The following is a 19,398-nucleotide window of genomic DNA, read 5'->3' on the forward strand; positions in this document are numbered from 1 at the left end:
CCCAGATGAATAATGGAAAACAAATCCCCTCCCTGGTGAAAAGCCAAACGTGTGTTTTGAAAATCAAATGGTTTTTTTTGGGTTAAGCAGTGAACAAAAAAAAACACAACGGACTTGATCTTTGCAACAGCTTGGATTTATTATTGGAACCGTTTGGCTGTGCCATAGAAGAGAGGAATTTTCTGGTAATTAGAGCAAGAAGGGAGTCAGGAGCAGCCGGGGCTGTTTCTGGCTTAAGCACCAGCACGCAATGTAGCCTTGGGAAACATGCTGCCTCATTTGTACCTTGGCTTTCCCATCTATAAAACGGGGCTGAAGAAATGATTCAACCTCCCAAATCGTGTGCACTAATTAAAGCCCATTCCTGCAGCACCTCGCCGTCTGTTCCGCTGCAGAACGGATTCGCACAAGCCCGTGATTCAAATACTTGTGAAAAATCCTGCCCTAAACATTTACAAACCTGATTGCCCGGATTCCTAAATCCACGTGTGGGCCTTTAATTGAACACGGTCTGACTTCCAGAAGTTTGCTGCTGAAACAGAACGTGATGGGAACACATTCAAGCTGGACGTAGCACCATCGTGGGCATCTCCCACCAGCTGCATCTCCAGCTTGGCCACTTCTGCAGCCCCCTGACCCCCATTAGCAGTGTGTGATCCCACAGCCTGTTTGTGCCCCATTGCAGCACTCCTGGGGGCTGCCCCATTGCAGGACTACTGGGGTGGCTGAAGAGGAAGGTGGGGAGCAATCAGTGAGGCTGCTGTGTGCCATTGGGGGTCTCCATGCAGTGTGAAACGCTCCTTGGAGACCCTGCTCCTTGGAGACCCACTTGAAGCAGCTGCTGTATGGAAGCAGCATTCAGAATGACTTGGAGCTGGAGCTCCCAGCAGCATCCCCCAGGTCCCAGATCTGATTTGGTGCAGCTCTCCCAGTGCTTTAGTTTCTAAACTGCCATCCGTCAGCATCAGGAACCCTCAAGTTCGGATGCTGCCGCACTCAGTGAGCAGGAGGAATGCGGCTGCTTTGGCTGCTGTCCCCCCCAAGGGCAGAGGAAATGTGCACTGACAAGGCAGGAAATTCTCGCCAGCCACCAGGACCTGGAGTTTGCCTCCCAGCTTCCTGTGGGCCTTTCCCCAGTGTCAAACTAGATGTTTTCAGGTTATTAATAGCAGTAGTTACATTAACAGGTTTGTGCTTTTTCTGTCAATGAAATTATTTCTTCCTGGAAGACTTTCAGGTTGTTTTTTTTGTTCAAAGAGGTCGGGAAGGACCCAAGAATTGCAGCACAGCAATGTGTCCAAGCTAATGAGCAGCCAAGCAGGGATTGTGCTTCATGGAAGGCTCTTGGTCCACACACACACGCTCTGAAGTTCCTGTGCAAAACAAATAGCTCCAAAGTGGGGCAGGCTTAGCATGGCAAAGGATTTAGTTCCACAAGTATTTCCTTGCAGCAGCTGAGCACTGACAGAGAGCAGCCACTTTCTCCTTGCTGATGGCTCCAGTCCTTGCAGCGCTTCCTTCAAGGGGCAAGAAAGTGATTCCAAAGCACATCCTTTCATTCTCTGATGTGCCACATAGGTTTCTGTTGATGTTAGTAGGGTGAAAAGGCTCCTGCAGTTCTTCACATGCACCTTTTTAGAGGCTTTATTCATATACAAAGGCAATGGCAGGCAGTCCTCTGTTATCCCATGCCACAAACTTTCTTCCCATAAGGAAGGAATGGGAACAGATTCTCTACTCAGCTGCATTGGTCAGGTAACGCTGCAGATCTATCAACTCAACAAGTTAATCTTTATTTAGATTAAAACCAACACTGGTTTGCAATGTGTAGAATGGACTTTTTTTCTGCTGCATTGGTTACCCCAGTCAATAGAAACTTGTGTGCTGAGGTTCCTGGGAGGAGGAGATCGCTCCATTACAAACCATGGTTTGAAATATCTTGGCTCTCGTTGCTGAGGAACGTTATAAATCCTGTTCCCAGGACAAACATTCTCCATATCTGAGAACTAATGAGCCAAACAGCTGCTCTGAGGCCGTCCACCTCTGACACCAGCAAACACTAAGCCATGTGAAAAAGATTTTAACGTGCCCAGACCCTCTGATATAGAAGCTGTACGTGTGTCTGCAACGCGGCGTTCTCACCATTTCCATTTTGCACCTTCATTCTTTTTCTTTAAAGCTCTTTGCTCTCATTGACACCTGCAGCTGTCAGAACTAAACCCGCACAGCCCATCATCCCTTTGATACTGCTGCAAATCCAGCTGCTTTCAACCAAGTGTTTAAGGAAGGGAATAGAGCACAAAGTGTCATGAACATCTACCTTAGGAAAGCACATGCCTTTTGTAAGGGCCCACCTGCAACACGCTGGAGCTTTCATTGCTATTCTCTGTCTGTCTGAACAGCTTCAAGTCAAAAACACCATTAAATCCATGCATTCTCCTTCTGGGCTTTCCTGCCTCTTACCCTTTAAATTCAATGGAATGAAGCCTGATTTACACCCACGTGAGCGGAGCAGAATCACTCCCCTTTTCTGCAGCAAAACAAACATTTGTTACTTAGAAAGAAAAACAGCGGAATCTTAAAATGTGATCCAAAACTGAGCGGAAATTCTCAGTAACACAGGAATTTGGGTTCCTCCAGTCTGTAAACACAGGAGGGGGGAGAGTGTTGATGAGGAATGAGGGGGTTTGAGGGGTGATGCTGGGGCTGTTCTGCCGTGGGCACAGAATGAAGGGCAGCTGAGTGGGTCCTGGGGGGGTTGGAATGGGAGAGGACTGAGCTGTGGCAATTCAGGCTGTGGTTTATCTGCCAGCTGAACCTTTGGTCAGGCCAAAAGCTTGATGCCAACAAGCTCAGCTCCTAGAAGAAAGTGAGATCCAGAGCTGAGCTCCTTGAAGCTGTCAGTCAGGTATGGAGAACCCAGAGCATCTTCCCTCTACCTAGAGAGAAGAAATGCACACACACATCCCTGCTCACACCACTTGCTTAGTGCAGCCCATTGAACTCAATATGAACCCCAGACCCAGCAGTAACCCACGGTATTTATGGAGTGAATAACTTCCTGTGAAGGATGTGGATGAATAATATGGCTGCTGTAGAGCCCTTGCCCTTCCTTGCATTCACTTTCATCTCATCCATGTGATCCTGGAACCATTTCACTTAGCTGGGACTGGAAGAGCAGGGTCATATCCTGGCTGCTTTTTCCTCTGTAGGAAAGGACAGGAGAAATGCTGTTGCCTTCCTTCCCAAGTTCTGTGGTTCTCTAAGAAAAGAGCAAGCACAAGGCACCCAGGAAGGGTTGTTACTGCCTTGTACCTGGTCCCTGATGTCATCTGAAGAGCCCCCAGCACAGACCAAGAACCGTCCTTCTGTCTGGTAGGTCGCTATATGGGAAGACTTGGAACAAGCAACAGTTCCTCTGCAGGGAAGGGGTAACAGGCTCTGCTCTCTCTCTGAATGAGCTGCAAAGAGCTTCAGAGCTGTCCAATTTCAACAACTCTCTGACAAAAATAGGATGAGAGGGAGCCACTTTACAAACAAAACAGTTCAGCACAGCCCATCCTTTCTCAGGGGCTCCTATGGAAGTGCCAGCTTTAGAGCTGCCTTGGGTATTTCTGCCATTGGAACCCACAGCAGGCAGTGACCTCCAGGCAGTGAGTGAGATCAGGCTTGCAGGCACCATCACGTCTCCCCTAAAGGCTGATTTTGCTGCAGCCCTCAGAGCAGAAAGAAGATTCTGAGTGTGGGAAAGAGCAGAGCAGATGTTGGCACATGCAGAGGCTGCAGGCAGCCAAGCCCGTGGGAGGCCGCGCAGTAAACACCACTTCAGGCCCTGAGACTATGAAGAGGGAGAATGGGTTTGTTCTCGAGCTCTGGGTCCAACTCCAGGTCCCTGTACCTGGTGCTGACACAGCTCTGTGGTCATGGGAGCCCCGCTCTCCTTGCTGTCCCAGCTTCAAGCAGAATCCTGGTGGCTCAGTCTGAAGGCTGATGGAAAGGCACACAAGCAGTGGCTGCACTGAGCAAGCAGGAAGTTTCAGTGGTGATTCAGGGATTGAAAAGCCTCGTTGATCACAGCGGTGCTGCTTTAAAGGTTCTTCGTCTCATAGCACAGCTGATGTGAAGCATGAAAAGGGCTCTCAGCTCTTCCTCGTGAGCCTGGTTTGTTGGGATTCCTTCTGACTCAGCACTGTGCCCTGAGCTCTTCAGGTGAGATCCCATTGAGATACACCTAAGGCTCACAATAACCCCACGAGCTCTTCCCCATCTGTGTTTTGGTAAAGCAAAAAGTCTCCAGATGTTACTTTCCAGCCTAATGCACAAGGGAGAACACTGTGAAATGACTGCAGAGAAAGGCATTAAAGTAGAAATGATTCAGGGCTCTTTGCCTGGTACAGGAATGGAACCATCCACAGCTCAGTCCTTTACCTACTCACGACTGTCCTGCAGGGTCACACTGGGTTGGACAAGGTTCCATTGGATGGAAGATGCTTCTCAGAGGATCCGGATCAAGAAGCTTCCTTACATGAACTTACCCAACTCCACCTTAAATTCACCCCCCCACACACAGCCCTGCAGGTTTCCTTCAGGGTAATGAAGCATGCAGTGAGTTAAGAAGTGGAACAAATGGGAGGAGGGACCCATTTCACAGGTGGGTGCAGCTTGCTGCTTCCTCCCAGGGCCTTTTCCTCCTGCATCTCCATGCACACCACACAGCCCAGCATTCCTGCCCATGGCAATGGTTCACAGCAGGGGTTCACACCTCCCTGCAGGCTGCTGCTACACCTCAGCATGGCCCTGGAGGCGTGGAAATCGCTCTCAGCTTTGCATTGCCCACGAGCTTTTAATTGCAGGACCTTTGTGTGAGATGCTGGGCCCAGAGTACAGGCTGTTTTCTGATGGCCCAAAGTGGCCCGGTATAAAGATGTTTGTGCATTGATCCCTAACCCAGAGGTAGGGCTCTGTGTGCTGATGCTGCTCCCTGCAGTGCACGGCATCGCTGCCCAACCTGCTCCATCCCACCCAGCCCAGCAAGGGCTCCCAGTGCTCTCTGCTGTGCTCCTTCCCTTCTTCTTTTCCAATAGCAGAAACTCAGTCCCTGGGATGGGGCCGTGTGCTGTCCTGCATCAGTCCTGGGGCACAAATTGACTTCTGGCAGGAACTGTTGTCCTTTACCAACAACCTTCACCCTGCAGCTCTTTGTTGCCCCATAAAACAAACAGCTCCTCACTGCAGGAGTGCAGGAATCAGTCTTTGTATCTGCTCTTCTTCAAGTCCTCACATCTTGCATCCAAAAAGGAATGGATGTAAGCAGGGAAAGCCGACCCGGACTTCATACTTCTGGTGTTAGAAGGAAGAATTACAAACATAATAACTTTGCTTTGGCTGGGATTTGGTTTCCTCACGTGGAACAAAACCGACCTGCAGGCTCTGCAGCTGCCAGGGCCACAGGAATCTGCTCGCCTTCCCCGGAATCTGGGCATTCCTCTTGCCCCCATCTGGGGCTGCTCTGTGCACTGTCACTCAAGGGCAGGCACGCCTCCTCCCAGAGCTATTTAAAGAGAAGCTGATGTGCAACTTGCTCCAAAGAAAGACTGGAAATCCCGAAGCAGAAAGCAGTGCCGTGTGTCAGCGGGCTGAGTGCCCCCCTGCCCTCACTGGGGATGTCTGGCAGCGCAGGGACGGCTGCTCACACTCTGTTTCTCCTGCTCCTTGCCCCTGACTGGGTATGTATGTACATACGTGTGGCTGTTTGCTCTCTGGGTGCTGCAGCTTCTTGCTTCGGTGCATGCGATGCTTTGGGGATGTCTGTCCATTACCTTGCGTGGAGAAGTGGGGCTGCAGGCAGAGCCCTGTGGGTGCACACAGAGGGTAGCACAGCTCACTTTGCTGAGCCAAGAACCAGCCCTGCATTGGAAGAGAGTGGAAGAGAATCAAGAGGTGACATCGCTGTGTTTGCAGCACTGCAAGGAGTGGATCTCATAGCACACATCATTACCGACATCATCCTCCTGCCCCCCAAATCCATTTGCCCCTGGAGCAGTGACCCGAGATAGAAATCAACCCACAGACCCTGCAGGGTTTGGGTCTGTTCTATGTCCAGCTGCACACACAGAGAAGCTGGTTCTGCTCGGGACGTTTGTGTGCAACACAGTGGGAACACTGCTGCATAATTAACATGTTTGTTAGCATGAGATCTAATTGCAGCATCTTTTGGGTCGGTGAAGAAGTTGAGTTTGCTGCTTTGAGTGCCTCTTTGTGTTAATAGGTGCAATAAAGCTGCTGCTCAGGTTCCAGTGTGGGAATGGTCGTGTTCTGACTGCTTTATCTTCTGCCAGTCTTGGAGCGTGGAACAGAACCAACCCTGTGCTTATTGAATTAACCCCTGGCTCCCAAAGCAAACAGCCATCCCAGCTCCCAGGCACTCATTCTCCTGCTCTGTGAGTGCAGGGCTGAGCCCAAACCTATTGGAAAGGCACACAGAGCTGCTCAGTGTGAGCCCACATCCCACACTCACACCTTCAGAGGGCGCAGAGGGAGAGGTTTTGGTGCATGCAAAGCAGGGAGCACATCTTGGCTCTATCCTCAGGCTCAATGGGAGCTGCCAGCAGAGGTAGCCAGTGAAGTTATAGGGTGGTTTTAAGGACAGACCTTCAGCAGAGAGGAACCAAGTGCTGGTCCTATAGGGAGAACCCCTCTGCATCCATGGCCATGGTGGGGAAATGCTGCGTTGTGCTGAATGCAGCCGCACTGGGGAAGCAAAGCTGGGTGCTTTGTGGGGTGAGATCTTAAGGAAACAAACAGCACCAACAATGATTCATGAAGGCAAGAAGGAAAACTCAGCTGGGTTTAATTCCCTCGGGTTCTGTGTTGTGCAGAAAGAGGCTGTTTTGGTTTGGAGATATTTTGGGTGTTTCTTTATATGGCTGTGGCTGATGCTGAGCTGGAAAAAAGCTGCTTGTCATCATCTCTTTCAGTGCGTGGATTGCAGCTCAATACAGGCCCTGTGCTAGTGATGCTTCACCCTTCTACCATCCCATCCCCATGCATGGAAACCAGCAGCTGATGGGATGCCCTGATCCAATGGGATGCTCTCACACCTCTGGCTGCGTTGTTGCACACTCACTTTCTCTGTTGCAGGTCGGAGCTCAGGGCTGCACGTTCCCATGCCGGTGTTCCTCCCAGCCCCTGCAGTGTCCCGCTGGCACCAGCCACGTATTGGATGCCTGTGGCTGCTGCAAGGTGTGTGCCCGGCAGCTGGGCGAGCTGTGCTCCCTGCAGAAGCCCTGCGACCACCACAAGGGGCTTTACTGCGACTTCTCCAACATCCACAGGGGCAGCGGGGTCTGCTTAGGTGAGAGCCGCGTGTTCCGTCCTCCTGTGCTTTTTGTTTTCCTTGTTTTGCTCCTTTAATTCAGACTGGGGAGGAGTGAAAAGCTCCGAGGAGATGAGAGAGAAGGAGATCAGAGCAAAGAAAGGAAGGAAGATGGTCATCAAATGGATGATCACAGCAGAGCCCAAAGGTCCTCAACTCAGTGCATGATTTTCCTTTCTTAGCCCTCATGCAGACATATGGGGAGGCAGCTGCTCTTAGGACGGTGCCTTTCGCTCTCTTACAACAACCAGGAGCAGAGCTCTGTGCAGGACCAGATCTCAGAGCATCACTGCTGCTCCCACACCTCCTTCTCCTCCTTCCTCAGCTCGTGAAGGTGCAACGTGTGACCTGCAGGGCAAGGTGTATCACAACGGGGAGAGCTTCCAGCCCACCTGCAAGCTGCAGTGTGTCTGCCTGGACGGGGCCATCGGCTGCATCCCGCTGTGCTCAGCCGACCTGCGCCTGCCATCTCCTGACTGCCCTCAGCCACGGAGGGTGAAGGTCCACAACAAGTGCTGTGAGGAGTGGGTCTGTGAGGAGGGAGGCCAGGAGGAACACGTGGAAACCGTCATGGCAGGTGAGAGATGGAGGATGGAGCTGTTTGCTGGGGGATGGAGGCTCTCCCTGGCTGCCTGCAGTCACTTTATTTGCAGCTGGAGGCTCTTGCTCAGTGCAGGAGGATGAACTGCATCCTGCTCAGCATCCTGCACAGCTGTTGGGTGTTTGCTGAGTCAGGGGGGGGGGGTATCACAGAATGGTTGGGTTAGAAGTGACCTTAAAGACCCCCCAGCTTTGCTTCCCACCGGATCAGGCTGTCCAGGGCACTGTGGGGTTCCTGACCTTCACGTCTCTTCCTCTGGGCTCAGTTTTCAGGGAGGATCCTGAGCAGGAGCCGGAGCTGAACAACCTGCAGGAGAACTGCCTGCTGCAGACCACAGAGTGGAGCGCGTGCTCCAAGAGCTGCGGGATGGGAATCTCTGCCCGGGTCACCAACAACAACCCCCAGTGCCACCTGCAGAAGGAGACGCGGCTCTGCATGGTGCGGCCCTGTGACTTCCCCTGGGAGAAAGCCAAGGTAGGGATTGGAGGAGAGATCCTTGTGTTTAAGGGCTTGGGATCTGCTCTGTGCTTCCACTCTCTCCATGCCACTGAGGGATGTGGATATGGGCACAGTGGGATGGGTTGGGGTTGGACCTGCTGATCCTAAAGGTCCTTTCCAAGCCAGGTGAGCTTTGGTCTGACTGTCACATTCCTGTTGAGCTGTTTGCTGCTCTTCTCTCCCTAGAAGGGGAGGAAATGTGTGCGCACCCCAAAGCCCCGCCAGCGTCTTCTCTTTGAGTTCTCAGGCTGCACCAGCACCCGCTCCTACAGACCCAAGTTCTGTGGCAGCTGCGTGGACGGGCGCTGCTGCACCCCACACATCACCAGCACCACTGAGGTGCAGTTCCGCTGCCCTGAAGGCGATTCCTTCCTGAGGAAGATGATGTTCATCAAGTCGTGCTCCTGCCACTACGACTGCCCCCGGGACAACGACATCTTCCTGGCCACCTACCATAGGAGGATGATCGGGGACCATGTCAAAGCAGACAGGCAGTAGTGCCAGACCCATGGGACAGGGTGACAGAAGGGCTCTGCAGTGTTCTCATGGCTCTCCCTGCTCTGTGAGGGGCCGCATTCTTCACCATGGCACCGTTCGCCTCCTCTGGTCCTGGTGGTCTTGTTAATACAGTGGATGAGGGATCAGCCCCATCTGCCCCACGCTGCTGGCTGACAGCAGAGGAGCTGGGAGCAGAACTGAGCTGCCACCTTGAGCTGTTCTCCCATAGACTGGGTGGGAGAGCTGAATACTACCAGCCTGGCTCCAGAGAGAGCACGGTGGGCACAGCACCCTGTGCCATTCAGCTGCCCACACCATGAAGGGTAGCCCAGAGAATGGGATGGGGGAAGCCCAGGAGGACGGAACCAGGCTCATGGGCACACAGCGGGGCTGGAGCTGCATTTCAGCTCTGTTGATGGTGGGTCAGGAGCTGCAGGATCAACCCAGATCTGCTCTGAGTTGGGCAATGACAGGGAGCCCTTAGAGCTGGGGTTTCTCCTGCTGGACACTCCATCTCATGGCACTGAGGATCCAGGCAGCCACCCGTGAGCCCACAGCCTGCAGGGCTCTCAGCAGCCTCTTTCATTTGCTTCCTGCTGATCTGAGTAGAAACACACAGAGAAAGGCCCGACCTTGTGCCTTCCATCCCCCCCACCCTCTCTTTATCCCCACTGCAGCCCAGCAGGATTATGGGCCACACTGCAGTGCTGAGCCCTTCTCCTTCCCCACTCCCATCCCAAAGCAAATCTGTGGGGCTGATCCAAACCCACAGCAGCCGTTCTCCCTTTGCAGTCCCTGATGCAGCCCCCACCTCAGTCCCTTCATCCTGCTGTGCATCACCAACACAAGCTGTAAACAACAGACATGATGCTTTCTGTATCCCAGCCCCACTCGGGGCATTTCCATGCTGTAATTCTCCTCTTTGCCCTCCAGCTCCACTCACATTGTGTATCCCGCAGCACCAAACTCAGCTCAGGTTGCACTTTACTCCAATAAACCCCTTTACTTTGTACATCCCTTCCCGTATCCTCACAGCCCTTTGCACGGAGCGGTTCCAGCTGCTCTGTGTGCTGGGTGTTGGGGTGTTGTGGAGGAGCCCCCCCCTGCGATGTCCTTCCCTTATCATCGATGGCCGCGTGTAGAGCTGCGATAAGGCCGGGCGTGTCCTTATCACCCCGCAGCACCGCTGGGGTCGTTGGATGATCGCGTGGACTGCGAGGCCCAAAGCGCCGCTGGTTCCGAAGCGGGGTGTGTATGTGTTTAATGGGGGTCGTTCCTTTGCCTTATATGACGCGGTGACGTCACACAACACCTGCCCGCCCCGTGACGTCACTCAGGTGGGCGTGACCAACGTTGCGGGGGCGGTGCGTGTGACGTCACAGGGGGCGGGGCCGGTGGTGCAGGTGGAGGCAGCGCGGAGCGGCCCCGGTGAGTGCGGGGGGTCGCGGTGCGTTGGTGGGGGCGGCGCTGGGGGGTCCCGGTTCCCGTTTATTGTGGGGCCGGTTCTCGGGGCTGCCCCGCTCGGTGGCTCCGTTCTCTGCTCCGTCCCGGTCCCTGCAGGGTTCGTTCTCCCGGTTCAGCGCACGGTGTGTGGGTTGATCTCCCCGTGCCGTGTCCGTTCGGATCGCTCCGCTTCGTGCCGCTGTTACAACCGGGTCCGAACGTCCCGGCGGTTCCGCCGTCTCATCCCGTCCCGGTGGGTCCCATCCGGGAGCTGCTGGTTCCCGGTGGGCTCCGAGCCAGCCCCGCCGTGGCCGCTCTCTATCTTTAGGTCGGTGTTTTAGCGCTGTGCTTTGGCTCGGTTCTCGCTGCGGATTGATTTACCGGAGCCTTTTCGCTCGGAGAAAACGAACCGGGGGGGGCTGCGGGGCAGGGGGTGCTCGGCAGCTCCTTGAACCCCAGCATTAAGCAGGAAGGGGCTGCCATGAGCCGGGTGCTGCTATGAGCCGGGTGCTGCTCCCAACCCGCAGCCCTCCCCAACCCCGCGGCTCCGATTCGTTCCGAGCCGGTCTCGGTGCTTTGCCCTGCGTGCCCTCTTTCCGCACTGTAATCGGGTTTGGCCGTGGGAGTCACTTGCAGCCGTGCCAGAGTTTCAGGTGTCACCGGGTTGAGGTTCCCAGCTCCGTTTAATCCTTTGCCCCACGCGTGATGTGGGTCCGCAGCCCCTCAGCCGGAGCTCGTGGGGTTGGGATTGAGTTGTTCAGCCTGAGCCCACTCGGCTGCTCCGTGCTTTGCTCCTTCTCTAAGAGCAGCTCCGGTTTTTCTTATGATGCTTTGACGGCTCCGAGCCGCAAAGTGCCGCCTCATCCGCAGCAGCGTCGGAGCTGCCCGCACTGCAGCGCCTCGTGGTCCCATCGCTGGGGGCTGAGCGAGACGAGCTGCCCTCGGGGTGGAGCTGGAGCATCCATCGCACGTGTAGCAGCTTCTGCTCTTCATTTACAGCCACAGCCCGGGGAGGAGAATAGCGGCGTGTTGCCGGTCCTTCTGTTGGAGAACCGCGTCCGTGCTTTGGTGCAGGGCAGCGTTTTGGCTGCGTTCTTTGGGCAGAGGCTGAGCGCTGCAGTGGATGAAGCTCCGGGCTTTGGCTCGTGTTTGGCTTTGGCTGGTGGGGCTGAGTCAGGCCGGTGCTGCAGTCACTGCTGAGCCAGGAGCAGCGCCGGGCATTGGGGGCAGCTCTGTGTCGGGGTGCTATCAACCATCAGTGCTCCCACCCCTCTGTGGGCTCTGCATGAAGTGGGCTGCATGTTTCGTCCCACTAGAGGCTGCTGATGAACAGAGATGGGGCCTGGAGTTCTCATGGCTGCCCCTCATGTCTGCTTTCCTGCCCGGCCCCCAGTAACTCAATGCACTTTGTTAGGTCTCAATTAGGATGCAGAGGGAGCTCAGCTGTGGGTGGTGGTGGGACACCAGCTCCCATCCTCTTCCCTGCGGCTGCCCGGCTCTTTCCCAGCTGCTCACATGCTGGATGTGTCCCTGTGCTGTATCCTGGAGCTGGGTGAGCTGCTCACCCCTCCAGCAGCAAAGCCAGGGGTTGGTTGCATGGTGTAGGGCGCCTTTGCTTGGGGCAGAACTTTGGGCCAGGTTGGAGTGTCCTGGCAAACCCCAAACCTTGTGGAGCTGATGAATTGCTGAGCGATTCCACGTGGAGCTCAAGGCATTCAGTGCTCAGAGCTCATGGTGGAAGGTGCCTGGGATGGAATGTTGCACCCAACCTGCAGTGGTGGCTGCCAGCTGGCTCCAGCCCCACCGCCACGATGGGCACGGCAGCGGTTTACATAACACAGGGCTTGCAAAACAAGCTGGAAGGCCTGGAAAATCCTCCTGCTGCTGTCAGTGCTCCAAGTTGCTGAACTTCCTGGTTGTTTCTGTAGATCTGATTATTTTATTTAGGGGGGTGAATGCACTGTGTGCAGTGAAAAGGGCTGTTGGTGGTGTTTAATCTGTGCCTGCTCCTGAGATGGAAACTCTTTTTGCTGTTCACAAGAGGCTCTGAGCAGCTGCTCCCTGCCTTGTAGGGCTCCTGGTCAATCCAATTAGCATTTTAGGAGCAGGGCCTGTCCTTGCTTTTCCCTTTGCTCATCCTTTGCAAACACGAAGTCACCGACATCCTCTGCAGCATTCAATTAAATTAATGAATCCTATTAAAGTGTTCTCTGCTGCTGTTTGTGAATAGGTGACTAAGGGGAAGCCTTGTTGGGGGAGCAAGGAGCGAGGTCAGCTCTTGGTAGTGCACTGAGCACGTGGTGAGGTTTGGCATTGACTATTCAGCATCCTGGTAAGCAGCACAATGAGGATGCAGGGATGGTTTTATTGCCAGGCAGCACCAGCCTTTCAGGGCTTGGATTTCTGTACCCTCCCTCCTGAGCTCCTTGTGGTTGGGTTCAGCTGCTTGTTGGCATTTCAGGAGGGGTTTGAGAGCCCGTCCTGAGTCATCCCCATCAATCTGCACTAATTCAGATGCTGACTCTGAAAGCTGCCCCTTAGAAACATCGACTGCAGCTGGGCTGAGGCAGCCGTGGTTATTGCAGCACATCCTCTGGCACTTTGCATCTCCCTTCCCCTGCACACCCTGGCTTTGTATTGCTGGACATGGGGCTGTGACTGCAGCTCAGCAAACCATGCTGCTTGTGTCCCAGCTCTGCTCCAAGTGCCACCTGGCAGCACTGGGCTGGATGGAGAAGCTCATTTGCACGGGGCTGTTAATTCTCTGTATGTTTTAATCTCCGTGACCATCTGTGTTCTTGCCCTCGCTGGGGAGATGGAAGCTCGTGGGATTTATTCAGGGAGGTGAACACAGAGAGGGCTGTTTGTTTTGTGTCTGTTGAAAAGTGCCCCGGGTCAAAGCAGGACAGCCTCATTAGCTCTGGGAACGGCTGTTCCCGTGTCTCCAGGCAGGGAGGGCTCTGCGTGGCAGCAGCTGTCCTGGAAACATGGGGGGCTTCATCAGTGCTTTCCAGCAAGGCTCTGTGATGGGTTTGGCTGGTGCTGCGGGTTGGTTTGTGGAGAAGGAACGTGCTAAAGCACCTCTGTCCTTCCTTAGAGCCCAGCCCAGGCTGTGTCAGCCCTTGGGGTGTGACCAGCCCTCTGCCCTGCTGAGCACCATGGGTGGAGATTGGATGTGGGCTTTGGTCAGACTCTGGGCAGGTGTTTCCATTGAGCACCACACTCAGGGCACTGGTACCTGTGGGGGGGCTGCAGTAGCATCTGCAATGAGACTTGTGTAGGCTGCTGCTGATGGAAGCTTGTTTGCAAGCAGCACCTTAAGTCTTGCTCTTCTTGGCTTCTCATGTTTGTGGGCTGGGGCTCTGCAGCTGCTTGCGAGGGTCCTCATTGGGATCAGTGTGTCTGTGCAGGTCCATGAGGAATGTCCTCCCTATGGGGCAGCAAACCCTGCACTCATCCAACCTGGAGGGAGCTGTCTGTGCTCTGTAATTAAGCTCCATTCTGCTCCTGTTTACCCTATAATGAGTCCTCCTGTGGACACGCTCTTTGCAGCCTCTGGGTCCCGTGTGTGGCTTAGAAACTGGAGGCTGCTTTCCATGAGAGCTGCCTGCAAAGGGCAACTCCAAATCTCCATCAGCTCTGTCCCATTGAAGTGAGCTGTGTGGGCTGGGAACCGCTGACTTTAAAGGCTTTTCTTGACTGTACTTTGATGGACTGTATCCCTGATGGTATGAATTGGTCTGTGAATGTACACTCCAACTCTTGCTTACTTATATGGGGATGACCGTCTGCTGTTCATGCAGGCCTTGGATTGCCCCCAAATGGCCCTTGGATGGAGATGCTGCCCCAGCCTTCAGCTGAGGCTGCTTCTTAAGAGCTCCCTTTGCTTGCTGGGCTCTGACACAGCAGATAGGAACCTTGAAATCAATCAGCTCTGGACTGAAATCCCCTGCTCTAGCTCTGAGGGCTCCCAAGCTCACCAGTGATGACAGCACAGGGATGGTCACGGTGTGGTGGATGCGATGGTCCATGGACACATCCCAAAGGATGAGGATCAACCTGTGCCCATCACTGTGCAGCTCAGTGTCCCTCCCACACGTGCTCATGTCAGACCATACCCTGGGCTGAGGACCATTTGAGGGCATTTTAAGGCTCTGTTGTGTGCCCAGCACAGCACACTGCTGGCCTGGCTGTAGCTGAGAGACCCGTTGCTCTCTTGAATCTTTTCATTTAGTTAATGATCCTTTTGTTGAGAGGATTAGGGTTTAGAGGCCTCTGGCAGAGTGTTAATTAAATTAGGTCTATGGGTGTTTTGTTGAGTTCTCAAAGCCCACTAGAGGGCTCAGTTGAAGCCCTTTGGAGTTGGAGGGCTGTGCCAAGTCCACCCCCAGCCTGTTGAAACCTAAAAGAGGAGTTGGAAGTTATGCAAGGCTGTAGGAGCCGGGGTTGAGCTCACTGCTGCTCCAGCCCAGCTGTGCCAGGGGGCTCCTGAGCCACACAGACACCCTGCATTGCTGCACCCCGCATTGCTGCAGCACACTGAGCACAGGACGGCGGTCTGAGCTCCTCCTGCTTTATCAGCATTGGGTAACAGGCTGATTTATTAGTTGTTTTTTTTTTTCCCCTTCTGCACTCGGTGTTTACATTTCTAAGAAGTGGCCCAACGTGATCGTCCGGTTCCACCTGCTGTTCTGAGAAAAGCCAGATGCTGTGCTTCACTTACGCGAATGAAGTACGAATAGGAGCACGTTGTGGCTGGGGGGTTATTTGCAGCATGTGAAGGGCTTTTCTTGTGGGGCTGGAACTGTTTACTGACCGCTGTCTCTTCTCCTTTCTCTCCTATGCACTGCCCTGCGATGGATCCTGGTGCCTGGCCTGCGTGTGCTGCCCTGCTGCCTCGTCTCTGGGTAAGTCCTGCTTCGGGGAACAGCTGAAATGAAGCCCTTGGGCTTTAATAACGAGCTGCCTTCTTTCTTCTGGTTGTTTAAATAAAGTGGGATTTATAGTGTGTATGTGTGAATGTTTGAGATGGTGAAAGGCATTTCATATAGCAGCGTCCGGGTCAGGAGTGTGAGATGAAGCTGTTTGTGTGAGCTGCTGAGCACTGACCCTGAGGTTGAAATGTCCCTGGTAGCAGCAAGCAGCATTCCCTGTTTCTCCCCAAATTCCTCCCAAGAGCTGCTGCTTCTAAGTCAGTGCTGTAGTTGTATAAGAGCCTCCCTGGAGGCTGCAGCTGTGCTGGGTTCCCCCCCGGGTAGAAATGCACATAGAAATGCAGCTGTGTGCGGCTTTGCAGGGAGCAGCCTGGGGCTTTTCCTGCAGGAAATGCACAGCGAGCTTGGAGAAGTGCCCTGGGTGCTGATACTTCCAGATTATGGTCATGGAGATCCTTCTTTGCGTGGGGGGAAATCCTCTCGGTGCAGCGGGTTCGTGTGGTCTCTCAGCAGGGGTTTGGTGGCAGGGGAAGGCTGTGGAAGCAGATGGTTTGATTCTGCACTCAGCATTATTACACGGGGAGGGCTGGAGGTGAATCAGACCCAAGTATGAACCTGTTGTTCTTACACAGAACCAAGTGAAGTGCTGTCTGCGTGACTGTCTCCTGTTCTGAACGAGTGGTTTTTGCTACTGAGTCTTTAAGAGAAGGATAGTTAATTAACCAGAGAATCTGCCTTGATCAGAGGTGCCGAGCTGCCACCCAAACCCCAAGCAGTCATTTGGATGCAGGATAAAACCCTTCTGCACAAGAGGTTTAACTGAGAGAGATGCAGACAGCGTGTTTGCCTGGAGCTGGAGTTTAAAGAAACATATTAGCAAATTGCAATGTCTGTATGTCAGTATTCCTGCAGCTTGGGGTATTACCATGATGGTAGAGGAAACCTGGTGTTAATCTTGGTCAGCAAACAAGGCCAAGTGGTATCTTGTTCAAAGATAAAGGCTCTGTGGTGCAGTTTACAGGGATAACCCTGACCCTTACCTGGAGAAATCAGATGGCTCAGGTTGGCTTCCATCCTTAAGCCTGGCTTATCTCTGAGGTGAACAGAAAATACATGGGAGCTGAGGTAGGTCAGTGTCTTTTCCTGGCCTTGCAGTGCTGAGAGTACCACCATCAGCTTCCAGGGGGAGACATGAGAAGAGCTGGGGAGCAGAAACAGACAAGGGTTGAGTTGCAGGAACAAGAGGAACCTGTGGCATTTGGGGTGGTGCTCTGGACCTTCACATACCTCGCCATCATTTGAGATCTTCAGTGAGGTCAGGGGAGGTGTGTGCTGGTGGAAGAATGTTCAGGGCTGTTTGTTGTAGAGGTGTGTCCTTCTGTGTGTTGGCTCTGGTGGTGCTGTGAGCTGCACGTTGTCATCTCGGTGTTTACCTGCTCATGAAATTGTTTCTCTCTTGCTTAATTGACTGAGGTATTCTCCTAGCAAAGGTTCTTGCTGCATGGAGCTGTTGAACAGCTGTTATGTTGTTGTAAACTTGGGCCTTCCTGTCATCTGTATTCCAAGTGTAGCTCAAAGAGGAAGAGCAAATGAGGTCTTTTGCTTTTCTGCCTTCCAATGTTCTGCTCAAAGTCCCTCCTGGCATTGGGGCAGCGGGGCATCCCTCCTGTTTGTCCCACCCCATCAGAAGAGATGGTCAGAATCCAAAGCAGCGTCAAGTTCTAGGGCTGGCTTTAACTGCTTCCACTTCAGCGCTTTGCAAGGCAGTGAAACACTTCTCATTGTGTCGTTTAAAATAGCAGCGCTGCCTTCTGAATTACCATCTAATTAAATGAAAGCAAAAAAAAACAACAACACAACCAACCCAACAAAAAAAAAACCTCAAAGCGTGTGAGCTTTCTGTATCCCTTGTTGCATAAGAAAAGCTGTTTGAGTTGACCTAAAAATCAACATTGCAATCCAGCCCTCACAGAGATGCTTTGCTCCCAGCTCTGTGGGCAGCTTGCAGCAGTTGCTACTGTTCTTGGAGAGCCATTCACACAGTGGCAGCTGCGAGCCCTCTTCAAAACAGTTACTCCCTTGAGACTCGCTTCCCTCCTCCTTGATGGCTGCAGGATCCCTGCTGTGGAGGCAAATAATTAGAAATAAAAGATGGCAGCTTAATGATTATTAGCTTCTTTCTGATGCGGTGGAAGCGGGACGAAAGGGGGAGATCTGGTTTCTGCAGCTATTGCTGCATCTCTCCCTCGGCAGGTTTGCTGTGTGCACCGTGTTAACTTGCAGCTGTGCCTTTGTGGAAGCACAGTGTGTGTTCAGTAACAAACCTTTTTCGCAGGGTGACTGTCAGCATTTAGCTGTGGCGATGGCAGCGGTTCAGCTGAAGCTCCTTCCCCTCCTGCTTTTTCATCCATACTCACAGCTTTCCTCAGGCCTTCTGATTTCCCCTTTCCTCCTGGTCCCAGTGCTTGGGTTCTGTCCATAAATCAGATCAGCTTCAGGTTCCTAAAATGAGCAGGGAAATATACAACCTTCAATAAAGCCCAAAACGCCCTATTTTGTAAAGCTTCACAGAAACTGGTGGCGATGTGATGCTGCCCTCTGGGATTCTGCCCTATTGATATCAATCTTTTTGAAGCTGGTATCCATGACTGCCATTTTCAAAGGTTAATATACTGTATTTCAACTGAGCTTAGAAGTCTTTCTTTTCTTTTTTGGTCCCCTTTCATTTGTGATATGGAAATGCGCACCAATTAATCACTGCGCACCTGCAGAACTGCCTCTCTCAGCAGGCTCTGGCTGTGCTGCATTAGGCTGCGGGATCATCTGGAGAGAGGACTCGGGGCAGTGACAAATCTGATCCCGTTAGGAGCTTAAGACAAACCCTGCAAGGTCCAAGGAGGTGGGTGGGGGAGCAGCACTGAGCAGAGCGCTTCAGTTCTTGTTTATGGGAGAAATGAGGTGGGCTGTGCTCTGCTTACAAGCAGTATTTGCTCCATGGTGAATGTCTCTGGGCAGGTATCCCCCATTAATGTGCAGGTCCAGCTTCTATGTGATGTTTTGCTGTAGGTGAGAGGGCTCTTGTGAGCACCTGGCTGTAGCTTGCTGCTCATTTGACATTGCTCTTCCATAACATGGAACATGGTTGCTTCCCTCTATCTGCTGAAGTAGAATGCTCAGAGCTGAGGGATGCTCTGCCCAGCCTGGGGGAGCAGCAGTGCAGAGTCCAATCTGTGCTTGAACAATCTGTTGTGAAAGCTGCACCTCACCGTGGGGGGGGAGGAGAAGCTGCAATGCAAACCACACTCACCTTCCTGGTGTTGTTTGAGCTGCCTCTCCTTGCTGCAGTTTGACTTCTCAACCGTGCAAGGAGTAAATCAGCCACTGACGTCCTTTGTTTGTGGTACGGCTCTTCTGTGTCCCTGCCTTAGAGCTGGTCCCTAGGTGGCACTAACTGTTATTTTTAGGTTTGTTTCAACAAAGGCTGCATAGCTGAGCGTGTCCCCTGCTGAAGTGACAGCTGTGTCCCTGGCCAAGCTGGCTGCTTGTGTTTGGTGTAGAAGGCTGGCACAGGGCTCCGGTGTCCTGCTGCCCAAACACAGCGTTTTTAGCAGCATCTCCTGGTATTTGTAGTGATGGGGAAGGAGCAGGGGCACGCCATGAGCACGTTCCTCTTGTTTCTGGTCGTGTCTTCTTTCCACGAAGGCTGTTAGGGAATGAAAAAGTGGGAAATGATTGAAATGAAGGAGTGCTCATGGCCTGATGCTATGTCATATCTTTTCTGCTGGCTCTTCCCATGGCAGCCCCACACTGACTCCGTCTTGGGCGTGCACTAGTTGTACTCACAGCATTGCTTGTCATCCATGCACAGGGGTTTCTAAGCACTTTTTAGCTCCTTTAAGTGCAGCCACTTGAATGTTTAATACCTCCTACCCAAACTTCAGGGGGAAAGCATCTCCCTCTCAGCATAGAAACACTCACCATATGAAAACTCAACCCTGCCATCTTAAGCTGACCTCCTCTAATCTTTACATGGGGCATCTTGGCAGAAA

General features: G+C 53.1%; 2 protein-coding genes across 28 annotated transcripts in view; both read left to right on the forward strand.

The window, feature by feature from the left end:
- Window positions 1-5,311: 5,311 nt before the first annotated feature.
- On the forward strand, window positions 5,312-9,984 carry LOC107323923 (CCN family member 2-like). Its single transcript, XM_015883487.2, has 5 exons — window positions 5,312-5,726; window positions 7,141-7,354; window positions 7,701-7,952; window positions 8,242-8,450; window positions 8,661-9,984. Exons 1-5 carry the CDS (start codon window positions 5,664-5,666, stop codon window positions 8,970-8,972), a joined length of 1,050 nt encoding a protein of 349 aa, XP_015738973.1. The 5' UTR covers window positions 5,312-5,663; the 3' UTR covers window positions 8,973-9,984.
- Window positions 9,985-10,081: 97 nt separating this feature from the next.
- The window catches only part of EPB41 (erythrocyte membrane protein band 4.1), a 65,306-nt gene continuing 55,989 nt past the window's right edge, over window positions 10,082-19,398 (forward strand). For 26 of the 27 annotated variants that reach the window (XM_015883456.2, XM_015883463.2, XM_032449016.1 and 23 more), the window contains exon 1: window positions 10,082-10,400. In XM_015883456.2, coding sequence (XP_015738942.2) covers window positions 10,172-10,400 — 229 coding nt within the window. In that variant the 5' untranslated portion in view covers window positions 10,082-10,171. Of the gene's footprint in view, window positions 10,401-15,164; window positions 15,323-19,398 lie in introns of those variants that run through there. The other variant, XM_015883446.2, reaches the window with a different exon arrangement.

This window comes from Coturnix japonica, chromosome 23, assembly GCF_001577835.2.
Source record: "Coturnix japonica isolate 7356 chromosome 23, Coturnix japonica 2.1, whole genome shotgun sequence".
Classification (NCBI taxonomy): Eukaryota; Metazoa; Chordata; class Aves; order Galliformes; family Phasianidae; genus Coturnix; species Coturnix japonica.